Source organism: Varroa destructor, unplaced genomic scaffold, assembly GCF_002443255.2.
Source record: "Varroa destructor unplaced genomic scaffold, Vdes_3.0 BEIS01000001.1, whole genome shotgun sequence".
Lineage (NCBI taxonomy): Eukaryota > Metazoa > Arthropoda > Arachnida > Mesostigmata > Varroidae > Varroa > Varroa destructor.
This window is the reverse complement of record NW_019211454.1, coordinates 18,777,199-18,791,287: the sequence shown is the minus strand read 5'-3', so window position 1 is coordinate 18,791,287 and position 14,089 is coordinate 18,777,199. Positions and strand designations below refer to the sequence as shown.

The 14,089-nt window shown below is 39.5% G+C and overlaps 1 protein-coding gene and 1 pseudogene across 12 annotated transcripts; one reads left to right on the top strand and one right to left on the bottom strand.

Moving 5' to 3' along the window:
• Positions 1–595: 595 nt before the first annotated feature.
• Positions 596–13,408, top strand: LOC111251933 (carbonic anhydrase 4-like). 12 transcript variants are annotated; one of them, XR_015316680.1, is made up of 8 exons: positions 596–1,217; positions 1,683–1,795; positions 3,101–3,276; positions 3,841–3,992; positions 4,248–4,413; positions 5,141–5,314; positions 5,819–5,903; positions 6,585–13,408. XR_015316680.1 is itself a non-coding variant. In XM_086974408.1 (8 exons), coding segments are annotated over exons 1-8 (984 nt in total). In that variant the 5' UTR covers positions 603–1,064; the 3' UTR covers positions 6,624–13,408. The 12 variants fall into 12 exon arrangements, 11 of the variants coding, with proteins under 11 accessions (XP_086830573.1, XP_086830534.1, XP_086830528.1 ...); XM_086974408.1 differs by having other exon boundaries at positions 603–1,066; positions 5,742–5,903; XM_086974402.1 differs by having other exon boundaries at positions 604–1,217; positions 5,742–5,903.
• On the bottom strand, positions 10,821–12,416 carry LOC111249968 (serine palmitoyltransferase 1 pseudogene; annotated as a pseudogene).
• Positions 13,409–14,089: the final 681 nt, after the last annotated feature.

Sequence of the window (14,089 nt, the reverse complement as noted above, 5' to 3'; positions counted from 1 at the left end):
TCCATCAGTATCGAATCGCGCAGATGGCTTTACTACTTATATCGCACTAAAATTATTATTTTAAAAACTATCCATTAGAATTATTATTATTATTACATAACAGCTGAACAATATCTCCGTGATGTTTTAGTGGGTAACGTATTTGCCTGGTAGTATTAAGGATACGTTGCCGTCTAAACTCGTAATGTAGAGTTCTAAACTTCGGCCTGAGCTTAGCCTTGTATTAGGTTTGCGTTTTACTTTATATACTTATTTTTATATTTATTTTATGTTTGTATCATAAGGATTTTTCAACGATAGCTAGTCTGTTTGTGTTAATCTGTTGAGTAGTGATTTTTCAAACGGGTATGTCAACTTTTTTCAATTTTTTTCGGGGTGTGTAATCCGACATGCGTTAGAAATAAGGATTAGTACTACACTGCGAAATGCTTTTTTTTCCCAAAACTAAAGCTACTTCCCGAAACGCAGCTGTGTGCTTGACAATTAATTATACTGTTGCCCGTAGAGTGGCGCACGCAGTACTGCAGTTCTTAGGAGCAGCATAGCGCTGTCATTATGTAAATATTTGCTATCTCTGCTTTCTTTCTGCAACCATTAAAGCCATTGCATGACCCTTCAGAACGTTATTTCGCCCAACAGTATAGGCTGAATATAAATGAGAGTTTTAATCTTTGCTACGCTCAATCTAAGTCACAGTTCAATGATTTATTTCGCAAGTGATGGTCATTTAACGCAACAAATTTAGGATTTGATATCAAATCCAAGCTTGACGACCACAGTGATGAAAAACTTCGTCGGCAACAGGAGTCTACTGTTGACAGAGTCATTGTTTTACTTAAGCTGGCGTCGCTTGCCACCCGTGACAGAGTCCATGTAAAGGTACGAGCTTAGCACTTGACAAACAGAAATGCCCTCAGCTCAAATGGAACAGCTGCTTGCAGAAGACGGAGGACCCACGGAAGCTTTTTAGCCAGTCTCTAAACGAACCGACGTGATCAGTGCGATCTCTTCGATCTCAATAGGTGTGATCGCCGACCACAGTAACAACGTGAAGGATTCTTACAATGTGAATAAATCTAGCACACTGGCGATAAGAAAACCTCGGTAGCGAGTGCAGTAAGCCCCTAAAACGAGTGTTACACGTTTTCCTTGAGTCATGGTTAATCAGTCAACTAGAGAAATATACCCATGCGAAATTGAAACATGTCACAGAACACGTATGTTGGGTTTGTGTATCTTTAGTATTATGTTTGTATTTATCATTACCTTGCCACGTGTACCAAAGGGCAGTCGGCGCTGAGTCTGTCGTGAAGGTTTGTTACTTCACGCAGGCTAGGCGCTCAGTAGTTCATCGATAAAAGAAAAATGGCAGAGACTTTAACGCAGTGTCTTCCATTGCCCATTCAGTAGTGGGATATATGTAAATTCGTCCTCTCTCTATGTTGCATAGCCTAACGATACCGCCCCATGTTTCCTTGTGAAGTACAACGGACTGCTTCTGACTGACAAATCAGCTACCCAAACGAAGTAGCATGAGTATTGTTCTTAGATGTGTCTACCAGTTTTATTGCTTCAGTATTAGAAACAACAACAACAACAATAATAGCCATGTATAGCCAACAATAATTTAACAGAAAGAAAAACAACAATCCTCTCTAAATTGAATCGTACCAAACTTTAAGGTCACGCCGAGCTCAGGACATCGTTGATTTTCGCTTGCTGCAACAATTTTGCGACGAAATGACGCCGCTTGGTATTGTTATTTGTGTTCTATTGATGTCGGTCGAGGACATGGGTAAGTTCTTTTGTTTAGGCCACTTTTTGGATTGGCCTTTTTCCCAATGACTTTTTTATGCATGCTTGAAACAGTGTTGCCAGAGCGGGGGGGCTTAGTAATTAACTTGTGCTGAATTCCGTCCAAGATGTCGTTCGTGACAAAAGCTGAATCAATAAAGTTAGCTTTAGCTACTGCGGAATGATGATGATCTTGACTAGCTAGTAAAGTTCTAGTACGTAGCAAGTATTCCATTGCTAACAAAAAAACCGCACGATATTCCAATTAAAAATTAATAATATTTCGTACGGCAAAAAGGGGGTTGAGCTATGTTTCAGTTTCGTTAAAAATAAAGGCTAGCGCGTATCTATTATGTAAGCTACCTAATTGATCCTGAATTAATATCACTGTTAATTATATTTAATAATACACCTGCCTGAATGAACTACTGACAAGCTGAAGTAATATTTCCAAATTAACAGGGACATTTTACATATTTCTCAAATTCAACAGAGACAAAATTGCTGAGCGGGAAATTTCGAATTAAAAGATTAAATATCATAATGCAAGTAGAACTGTTGCTTTTACATTGCTACTAATATTTAAGAATTAACCTGAGGCGTACCATAACATGGGGCATAGGGCTCATATTGAGAAGGAATCGAAATATAGAATTATATCAAATGTTGCTAACGTCGCCGATTGTAATGGTCCAGCGTTTTATAATGAAACCTGCGCGACGATTTGCCGGAAACCAGTGTAGAAGAATTTTTACCAAATGCTTACTCCCGTCTTAAGAATATACAGCAAATTCATCCCTGATCACTCGAATTTTTCTTTTCAATTAAAAAGAAAGTGAGAAATCGGACCAACTGGTTACCTAAAAGGAACCTGTTCCTGACGTCGAAAATTCCTGCCTCCACTGTATCATACCATTCAATGCTCTTTGAAAACGGTTTCTAACTTTAATAATTGCTTTATACGTTCCTATACGTATTTATTGAATTAGCAAATATAGCATTAAATATCGCATTCTGCGGATAAACATGTTGAGTGGTCCCGTATTAACTAAACTTTTTTAATATTACAACGTAATATATTAAACAGTCATACTTTCGCAGAGAAAATTTCGTTTTTTCATTTGACGTCCTGATATCGGACAAGCGTTCAGAATACAGGATCAAAACCCTGTTCGATAATGTTCTTTCATTCGATTTCGCTCACTCTGAAGTGTTTGTAACAAAGGGTTAACTCGAGTCAAGCTCCTAGATTCATATAGTAACCATGGTATGATTTGTTGAATGAAATAATTTTCTCTCGCTACAGGCAGTCGTTTCATTGTGTTAACCTGCTTAAATTTCCCAGCGTATCGCGAAATCGGTGGATATACTTACGGTCGAGATTGGGGTTACGAGAGCGAGATCGCGCCTCAGTCCTGGCGAAGGAAGTTTAAGAACTGCGCTGGAAAACGGCAATCGCCTATTAATATTGAAGTGTCGAAGGTATTTTCACTATGATACTAATACAGCGTTTTCGTACGATATAGAAGAATATGGGTAGAACCGGCACAGGCCAATCGCTGAATGGAACAGCTCGAGTAGTTGTTTCGATCAGTCGCCGTCATAAATCAAAGATTGAATCTATATATATATATATATAGAGCACTTCGCAATGACCTGAGTAACTCTTAGTGACTGTACGTTATTTTCTGAAAATGTTTTTTGCCAGTGTATTTCACCACCACTACTAAAATAATTCAGAGAAAATCAATTTTTTGGCTTAGTACTATACGTGGGACACATCTCATATAGACAATCGCTAGTCGTGATAAAATCCAGCCATTGTCTTCCCTGATTTAAATTTGGATCCTATCTATTCCGTTTTTTTTTTCGTATAGCGTCGTTAAGTTATATTACTATCAAAGCATTATATATATATATATATAAATTAATGATTAAATTTTATTTATATAAGCACTGCTCATTGGTACTGCCTACATGGACATGTCCAATAAACGAGATGAGAAAGCATTTCTAGGTTGCTATTTGTTTTCATGATTCTGTTAGGTCGTAGTGAATTCATCACTAGGTCGCATTCTCCTACATGGCTTCAAAGATAAACGTGTTTACACAGTGAAAAATATCGGATCGACAGTATTGGTGCTTCCAGCGTCTGCCGATCCGCCCATAAAACTTGTCAGCGAAAATGGGGAAGAACGGTGCGTATTGGTGATTCGCTTCGATAGGGCTTGAAGTATAATTACATAGGGCCTGCCAAATTAGCCAAAAAAAAAAAGAACGGACATGGCCACTTTGGGCCTGCTCGACCGACCGCATCTTTTTAAAAAAAAATTTAGCATGAAATTACTAAGTGTAAAAACTGATTTAAATCTGAGGCTAACGACCCTCGTATCTTATTATAGCAGTGGAAGACAGCGTACTGATCGATTATGTCATTTTTTATGCTGCTGCAGGTACCATTTTCACAGTTTACATTTCCACTGGACATCGGAACATGCCATCAATAGCCAGTACTATTCGCTCGAAGCTCATTTTGTGCTCTACAACGAAAAGTACAATAACATGGCTAATGCGATTAAATATCAAGATGGTCTTGAGGTGGTCTCAACAATGTTTGCTGTGAGTCTAATCCTTACTCCCTAACCTCTTCCAATTAAACTATATTGAATCAAAAACTATAATTTTCTGAATGCCGACAACCAATCGCCACCTATTATTTACGTGTACCTGATAAAGCATATTTCTTTTCTTGTTAGAACATTGGTTCTAATGATAATAATAGTAATAATACATTGCCTTTCCATGATTTGTAAGCCATCCATATCTGCAAATGTCTAGAACAACGTTCGCTCACGAGAAGCAAGCTCATTCAACCTGCTTCGTAGTAGATCAAATAGGTTCAATACAATAACTCTTGTTAGCTCCCACGATAGCGGCAACCGTCCAGTCAGAAGCTTGTCAACATGGCAGCAAATCTGGCATATGGTTAAGGTTGACGTTTGTCGTACGCTATAGCTGTAGAGGCATAGCTAATTGGAGGTGGTCAGTTTCTTAACGCATGGAGTGTCTGGTCACAGCTCCAACGCGTATTTTACGGGCATCCTCTGGTCGAACCGCTGTCTCCAATGGCTGATTTGCACGCAAGAACAATTTCGAATTCTTTCGTTTACGAAAATATCTTTGAGTCTCGGAAGCAGTCTAATAGAGAAATCGTCTGAACCGTTTAGATAAAAACTGAGAAGTCTAGCCCACACCAGTAGGTGTGTGTCCGCTTATACGCAAACGTAATAGTACTTCTTTTTCAAGAAATACAAGCAAAACCTTGTTCTTATGGTGTGATCTGAAGCTATCGCCGTATTCGATGAATCCCCGTCTGCGTGTCTTGATGGATGCGGTAGCCCACGTACTTGAACCCGACTTCTCGGTTAACGTTACAATGGCGCTGGAGGATATACTCCCGGCCTACATTTCCGCCTATTTCAGATATCCGGGCTCTCTCACCGTGCCCACATGCGATGAGGTTAGTAAATAAACGTTTGTAGAGCTGCGGGCAGAAATGTTTCTATCAATGTATACACATGAATTATATACGAGTGCATAAAAAGCTGTTTGCTGATACAAGCCCTTCACTGTTCGAATTTGTATACCTTAAGTGGAGCACATTTTCACCAGCAGTAAGATATGAGCGTGCTTTAAAGGACGAAGGAGAAAGAACAACTGGCATGAGTTTAATGAGAATATAGTTAGGAATATCTCATTGTAGGGGATTTTCGATTTTCTTACTCTAACGTTATCCTTTGCATGCTGCATTGTAATACTATGATGCTAAACTTGAAAGTTAAATTGTTAAACCTAGTTAAACTAGGTGTTAACTATCAGCTCAATAGCGTTGTGGCGTAAAATGGTCCATTAACGTATCACTGTGTCGACAAACTTTTTCTCTCGAGGTGGTAACATGGACTATGTTTTATCCGCCGAATTATATCGGTCTATACCAGTTGAAGCTGTTTCGTTTCTTACATAGATTGGCCATTAATAGCAAACTAGACTCGTGGCGGAAGCTCAATAATCGGAGACCCCTCCAATCCCTCAATGGACGCGCTGTACAGGTAATCAGCGACTAAGCATTAAACCAATCGACACTACAGATTGTAATTCTCGCACTAACAACGGTACCCTTTATAGCGTTGAAGCCAATTAACTGAACTGGATCTCGCTTAAGTGAAAAAAACACTTTGTTAACATTAGACCAGCTTATTGTTGTTCAAGCTACACGACGGCCGCATCCCTGGCCGAATCTATCAGAGGGGCTTTAATTAGTTGGACTACCTACAACTCGCCCTCGAAGATTCCTCTTGTTTTTTTCCCTAGCATACATCTATAACTGAAGCCAGTTATCGATTGAAGAATGATATTGAAACGTAGTAAAAACGTTTTATAATTATTGAAGTACTCACATTAGTTTGCGTAAACACAGTTGGAAGTTGATTGGTGAAGCAACTTCCAACTGTGCTGGGGCCATATAGTTACAGAACAAGTATTTGATGAGAACTTAAACGGAGAATTCTAGCTATTATTATTATTATGTGTACTTTTACCAGGACTGCCAATTCGAATGATCTAGTTGCTTATCGTACGCCGTATCATGGCTTTAATAGAAAACATACATAAAAGCGACCTAATGTAATGCTGTCAACTAGCTAAAATCCAGAAATGGGTTTTATATTGCGTAGTTGAATCACGATTCTCGAGGCGTTCGGTTTGCAATGAATCTAATTTGTCGCTTTCAGATGTACGCTACAAGTTATGCACCGCTATACGCTGGCTGAGTGTTTGACCCAAGGACTTCGTGTTGGTGACTCATGGCACACTCGTGGAACAGCGTCCAGACACCATAAATCAATAGCCCATAGCAATTACATTAGATCCAGTCGCCTGGTCACTCATTCACCTAGATAATTATTATTAGTAATACTCGACAATTCTAGATAATCTGTCGTGTGCTAATGACAGTTAGTAGATTGAAGATAAGGGTTAGTTTTGGAATTATTTTTGATTTTCTATTTTAAATAGGGGAAGGCCTCTTCAAACCCGCAATGAGCTAACTGGCTTTCTGTCCAATTGGTTGATGACGCAATTACTTCGGGCGTATTTTATTGTTCAGATTACGGCTGCACGTGCAGTTATTCAGTATCCGCGAGTTCAGATAGCATCTTAGTGGTAACTGCAAGCCGTTCGTCAACAAGGCGGGAAATAGTCTGCAAGTAAAATAGAAAATGCTAATTATGATAAATTAGCGGATAAATGATTCCTATTCATGATAGTAAATCGATATTCAGTCATTAAAAATATGAAGCATTGATGGCAAGTTGTTTCAGAGTAGAAAACGAATTATTGTCTTTGGTGTTAGATATAATGTTAATTGAACGCAAGAGTAGTGGTTCAAGCATCTTTCTGGCTCACACGTACATGTTCATGTGCAGAAAAAAGACTGCGATAAGCACGTTTAAGCGGTTTATTGAGATCACTTTAGATTAAGATTAGTATTAAATAAATTTTAAATAAATGTTTACAATGAAAACGTTTTTAAAAGCTAAATTAAAAAATTAATGAGAATTCAACTCATGTCCATCACTGAAATTCCTATCTAGTTCCTACAGCATTAACTGACATTGCATTGGAATAGTGCATAATGAAGTAGATGCGGTTCAGAAGACTTTGTGTTAAATTATAAAAAATAAGTCCAAAAACAGTGTGTTTCATAAAAGCGTGTCCAAGCCCCTCACCGACAAGCAGAAAACATTTGCGGACCCCATGTTTTCTTCAGCACCGAGGACAGGCATGGGCACATGCCACTGGTCCTTATTTGGACGCTCCATAGTTATGACCGTTTGTATCAAAGCGTCGAAGACTGCCACAATATCAAGAACGCGAAACATTACGTTTTCAACTACGAGATGTCGAAGTTCATCGCACATGCCATATCTAACAGCGCGGGTCCTCCTCAGAGCATTTTTCCTTTGCTGCAGATCTGTGTTAATTCGCTTTAACAGCTAAATAATAGAAGTACAAACAAAAACCTCTATAACACAGGGAACAATAATATTCGTAACTATGACTACTGAAAACATACGACTTTATATAGACGTTATATGAGTTTGCTATTCCATCCTGGGAGGAAACATGCTGCATTTCATTTGCGGATTTATGCACGAGTGTTTGGGGTCGTATAAGTCATAATATTGGGCCTTTTCGGGTAGGCGAGAATAATCCCTATGTACTACTACGTTCCCAGTTGCCTTATTTAAAAACACTCTGTTTTACAGAATGACTCCATTCGAGGAAGCACGTATATAACAATAGACAGTTTATTATTATTACGGCCTTGCACTTATTACTTTATGCTATTAATACGGAAAAGAGTCAAAGCGCCTCCTAAGTACGGTTCCTTATTGCACCACGGCCTGACTTCAGAGCTTCGTCATACCGTTGTGCTATTAGCGAAAGCTCGTAGCCACGTCAGAGGAAACCACTTTCGGAAAGAAACAAATTCACTCGCGTTCTCAAGCTATATTGCTGTTCTGTGGCTTACTCTATGGGATAATAACGCGTACATAAAATCAGGAAGATATGTTTAGCGTTGATACGATAAAACGCTGGCTCGAGACCGTTTCCACGATCAAAATCATTTTTCATAGATGCTATTCACTGTGCTTGGTTTATTTGGTATGGGCATAGTGCTAAATGATGGGCTTAATCTTGTCGTATTCAAGTTGAGTATCCTTTTAGAAACTGCAATCCAGAGCTAATCAGCCGACTCGAAAGCAGTCGGAACAGGTCTATAATTAATAAGAAAACCATATTGAAACCAATGCTTGCCACCGGTGCTTCCATCGAATAGGTAACATCATTATTGGTAAAAGGAAAAAGAATAGAGAATAAGGCTCAACACGTAATGGGAAGGACAACAATTCGAACTTACACGAAAAGCAGCATCCTCTGTCTGCCATTCTAAAAAGTTGCGTAACTGTTTCAGGCTGGCGTTTTCGGCTTCTAGTCTATCTAATTTTTCTTTTCTGAGCAACTTTTCAAGTTCAAGCGCGTCGATTTTTCGACGAAGACTCAGCGCGTGTTCACGGCTGTTGTATTCAGCCATCGTGCTTGCACTTTCGTTTGTGCAGAACGTTAGGCCGAATAAACCGTGTGGATTCAAAGAGTAGGTGCAAAAGTATTCGTTCTTTTCCACACAATTGTAATTTAATACAATAAAACTCGTTAATTTCTTTTCTCAGGTTGGATCGTAGGTCAAAGTTAAATATGATCTGCACGAGCTATCAAGCTCAAAGGTATGATGTGTATGTTAGAAGTTCAATAACCGAAATGACACCGTTGTGCAAAATCTGTGGAGATCAGTAGTAATGGTTGTCGTTCTTACGTACTAGCAAAGCAATCAGGAAGCGTATGTATATAGCCGTAATTTTATGCTTTAATGCTACACAAAATTTAGCGTTATGTTGTCATTTAGTAACCAGAATCCTGTAGAAATAGATTCGTACCAGACGCTATGTATCCAAGCGGGTCAAGTTGCTGATATCCGATCCGAGTAAATGATAAAATCCGAAGACATTTGAAAAGTGGCGAGAAAAGGGGCAATGTAATCTGGATGGCTAATCCACGTCTCTTTGAGTACTTTGCTATGACTATCAAGCGTGCTGCCATGCTAATTATTAGCGTCGATGAAATTTATTACCATGTATGACTAATCATGCAAATGAGAAATAATGCTATACCTGAAAATTGGTTATTTCGTTTGTTTTTCGATTTGTTTCCATTCACTGAGTAACTAACAACGCTAAAGAATACATCGAAAAGAAGGCCCATAACGACGACAAACCGGACGTGATTATCGCACTCCAGAAGGCGGAACTCGTATCCTTGAGCAAACTTAGGGAAATCTGTGAATGTCTATTATAGCAGTCTCAGAAGTCACTATACCAATTCCGGATCTCCGAAAGTTCATTCTGGGGTTAATGTATCATATGTATATTGCTGAGCTGGCCGGATATTTCGGAGAGAGAACGTCACTGTCAACGATATTGTTATACTTGTCCGTTGAGTTGTACGAATCTCACAGCATGTTAATATGTTGGTGATTACGTACTAGCCTTAATGCTTAACAAAGGTACAGCGTATGACTGTGTAGTCACACTTGATTTTAGTGTGGATGGATGCTCGCCATTGATTGTATTTTTATTGTTGAATGGAACGAGGAATTATTTTCTACTTATACTGATGCTCCCATAAGCTAGTACAGTATTGTACGAAACGGCATAATCAACTGACTCACTCAGGTATGCTGTACTGGCATTGTCCAACCCTTTCGATAGATTTCCAGCTTAATGATTGTTTTAATTATCTCACTTATGAAATCGCACCGACAAACATGACCTACTCGCTAATCACTATTATTTATTGTTGTCTATATCTATCATATATGCATCGTTGGGCCACTCCGTACCACGTTAGTCAAGTAAAGCAAATGACAGGCTTGGAAGGCCACTGGAGACAGTGGAATTAACAGACCAGCAGAAAGATCATTAAAAAAAACGCGCACTAATTCAACTCTAAGTAACTCGCTCGCAAATTGATCGAGTGCGCAGAATAACCAAAACTTAACAATCCAGACAAGGCGGCCGAAGTTATACCCGTCACTACTAACAAATCACAAACAATTTGATGCTATTGATGTTTTTTTGTTGAATGAATTGTACAGCAAGCTAAGATGGCCTCAGTCAGATTGGCAACCAACTGCGTGTGAATAGAATCGTTACAAGCCTCGTACACTGTTTGTATGCTACCTGTCCTCGCACTGAGCGGTGGCCGGTCTAATCTATAGTAATGGGCCACCTAAAACTTGGCCTTACGCACTAATAAGTAACGAACTTCCAATAATATACGGATATACCCTTGCAAGTACCACGACATTTTGGCATATTCTTTCGTACAGCATCAGCTTTCGCTATCGTTTATGATCTACTGATTTGTTCGGAAGCGTCTCGAAGAACCTTTTCTAATTTGTTGATGTCATCCTCACGAAGCTCACAATTGAGGAGCAACTTAATCGCGGGATCATATTTCATGCTTTCCCGCTCGTTGATGTACCGCGCTGCTGTTAACGCTATGTTATTTTTTGCCGCATATGTAATGATGTCGTCCACCCGCTGTTGCATCGCGATCGGATCGCGATCGTGAAGCACGGTGTCTTCGTGAAGTAGAAGATACTTAATTGGTGATAGAGGGTTACTACCCGTCCGCAGTCCTCGTATATGCTTAACTTTGTTGTGCACTGTTTCACAAATATTACGCAGCTTGGCACATCGTTCAGGCTCATTGGTGAGACAGCTGAGATTCGCAATTGAAGATTCCGCCTGGAACGCCGGCAGTGAGGCGGAAAACGCGTACGCTTTACTGTGGCATCGTTGGTGCTCAACGACAAACTCGGTTCCACACACAAACCCTCCTGTGCTACTCAGACTGTGCTCGAATGAGCCGGCAATGAGGTCGGCCTCGGATAGGTCAACGGAGAAATGCTCAAATACACCTTTGCCCGACGCTCCCAAGACGCCGAACGACACCGACTCGTCAATAAACAAGCGGCATTTGTATTTAGCGCGGAGTGCGACCATTTTTCTAAGATTGACTAGGGTGCCACTGTTCATATAAATGCCTTCGAGTATTAGGAACCGACAGGTTTTGTTCCGTCGAAAACGATTCTTGCGGCTTTGCTGCTGTTCACGGCGTTCTTCTTGTTGCAACAGCCGCTCCAGATCTTCACAGTTATTATGTTTAAAGTAATAGTACCTACATCTTGCAGCCCCGATTCCCTGGCTTATTCCAAAATTCACTGCTTCATCAGCAAAGATCACGTCTTCACGCTGCACGTAAGCGGGTATTGAGCTATACATAACGGTGAAATTGAGCGCGTATAGAACAACAGCTTCAACGCCCATAAATTTTGCTACCTGACTTTCCAGCTTGAGATGGAGGTCTAACGTACCAAAAAATGCTCGGGGCCCACATGTGCCTACACCATAAGTCTTCAGTGCTTGTAAAGCACTCCGATCCGTTTGTTGTCGATCGGCTAGGCCGAGATAGTTGTGTATAGCCAAATTCAAATGGGTTCCCTCTCCCACGATCGTGATCATCTTTCCAACGCGGCCGGAGACAATTCGTGGCTTGATCGCGTACGTTGTTTTGCGGGCCCCTTCCGGACAGATCTCATTTTCGAGTGGATTAGGATTAAATTCGTTAATTCTGGCTATCAACCGCCGCTCGCGATGTTTGTCCCTCGAACGTAATTTGCTCAGAATGAGGCTGTAAATGCAGATTACCAGGATGGCTATAGTGAGGAGGGCAGCAAAGGTTTGAGGTGATTGAAGCTGACCCGCGAACGCGTGCAGTTTTTTCACGTTTTTTTGAATCGATACCCAGCACGGAAACAAATGTTTGTCAACACAGATTTCACAAAGGATATCAATTGGATACAGTAATACTAGCACAACATGGGTAGAGAATAGGTGTGTCGAATTTGTTAGCCATTGGGTCGCACTGACGATACACATTGTCGTCAAGATGTTTAATGCGCTAAAAAAAAGCTGTTCTAAAAGCAAAAATTGTTTTAGCGTAGGGTGGCATCAAAAACCTATCTGCACCTGTATTCTCCCCACAACCTAGGACATTAGCAGTCATTTCATAGGCCAGTTAAAAGAATACAGATTGCGCGAGGCCAAGCTAAGCAGACATCGTACAATATTGATAAACAAAGGAAAGCCGAATATCAGGACTAGCAATTTCGTTTAAATTTTGGTTAATCATTTGGTGGTATTTTTCCAAATGAATTATATTAGAATTAACTGGCTGAAATCTATTTAAGGCTATTTTAAGTATAACGTTGCGTTTTCTATTACCTAACAGAGAGCCTCAATTAATTTTGATGCTGTTTAACATAGGAATCTATTTTACTGACTTGTCCATTGTGTAATATGAGAATCGCCTAAAGCTGCTTAGAGTATGCGTGTAGGAAAAGCATTCAACAAAAGCCACCAGCAAATCAGGTTGCTTGCCGATGCATGTACATACTATATTTAAGGCCTGGACATATAGGGTGATTAAATAGAGATATATGTGAACTACTTGATTATATAAAATTATGCAGAATGTTTTACTTAGTACGGGTTGAACGAATAACTTTTTAACTTTTTCTAATTAGAAGTACCCACGCTATCTTCCTGATTACGCAAGGGTCTCTTGACCACGGCTTAACATTAGCTGAACCCAGTATTAACATAAACCTTAGGAAAGAATTTAAAACAAAGACGTCATTCCTGAGCTGGAGGTCAGCCGTCAGATGCAATAAATACAATACATAAGAATAATACAATAAAAAAACAATACATAAGAAAATTGAAAACTGATGATTGATGGAAATACTGAATCTTCAAACATTTATTTAGCCTTCCGCTCATACGTTTCATTTAGTTGACAGACAAGATACAACAATTTTAAATATCTTATTCAATATTCAGCAAATAAAGTGATCATGTATATATATATATATATTGTATACTGATTAATATATTCACACACTAAAAATATTATTACGTAATGTATTTCAACAGCGACATAAGTCCAAGGTGTAATTTCGTAAAGAATAACTACCTAGATGAAATCAACAGCTTTGGCATATTAAATCAACATATGCGTGTACATACGTGTAAACAACTTTACTCCATGAAAAGCCCTTTAGGGATTTATCGTTTGCTGCTCGAACCGAATCGCAGTTTGTATTTCGTCGGCAGGTAGTGACCCATTCGTTCACTGTAGAGCCGACCGAAGCTGGGTATTCAAATAACTCTTTTTCATCAATATACCAAAACTGACGTTTACGATGTGCTTTTTAATTTATTAAACTGCTTATCTTCGACAGTATGTTTCGAACGGCACAGATGCCTTCTGGCGATCGAAAATAACTAGAGAAGTCTAACTTTTTTGTGATAATCAGGCAGTCCTTACGCAGATTTTAAATTACCTTAGGATGCTGAGTGATTAAATAGAGGTGACTCCCAAAATTGGTGAAAAAAATGTGCAGAAAATGGAGCCGATCCCAGGTAATTCTTGATGATCGATGAAGTACTAAGATCTGTACGGAAATCCACCGTAAGTAGACATTGCGTGTCCAAGCAATGTGCCTATAAAATTATTTGCGGAATCTGGGACTCCAAGATGTTTTTAAACT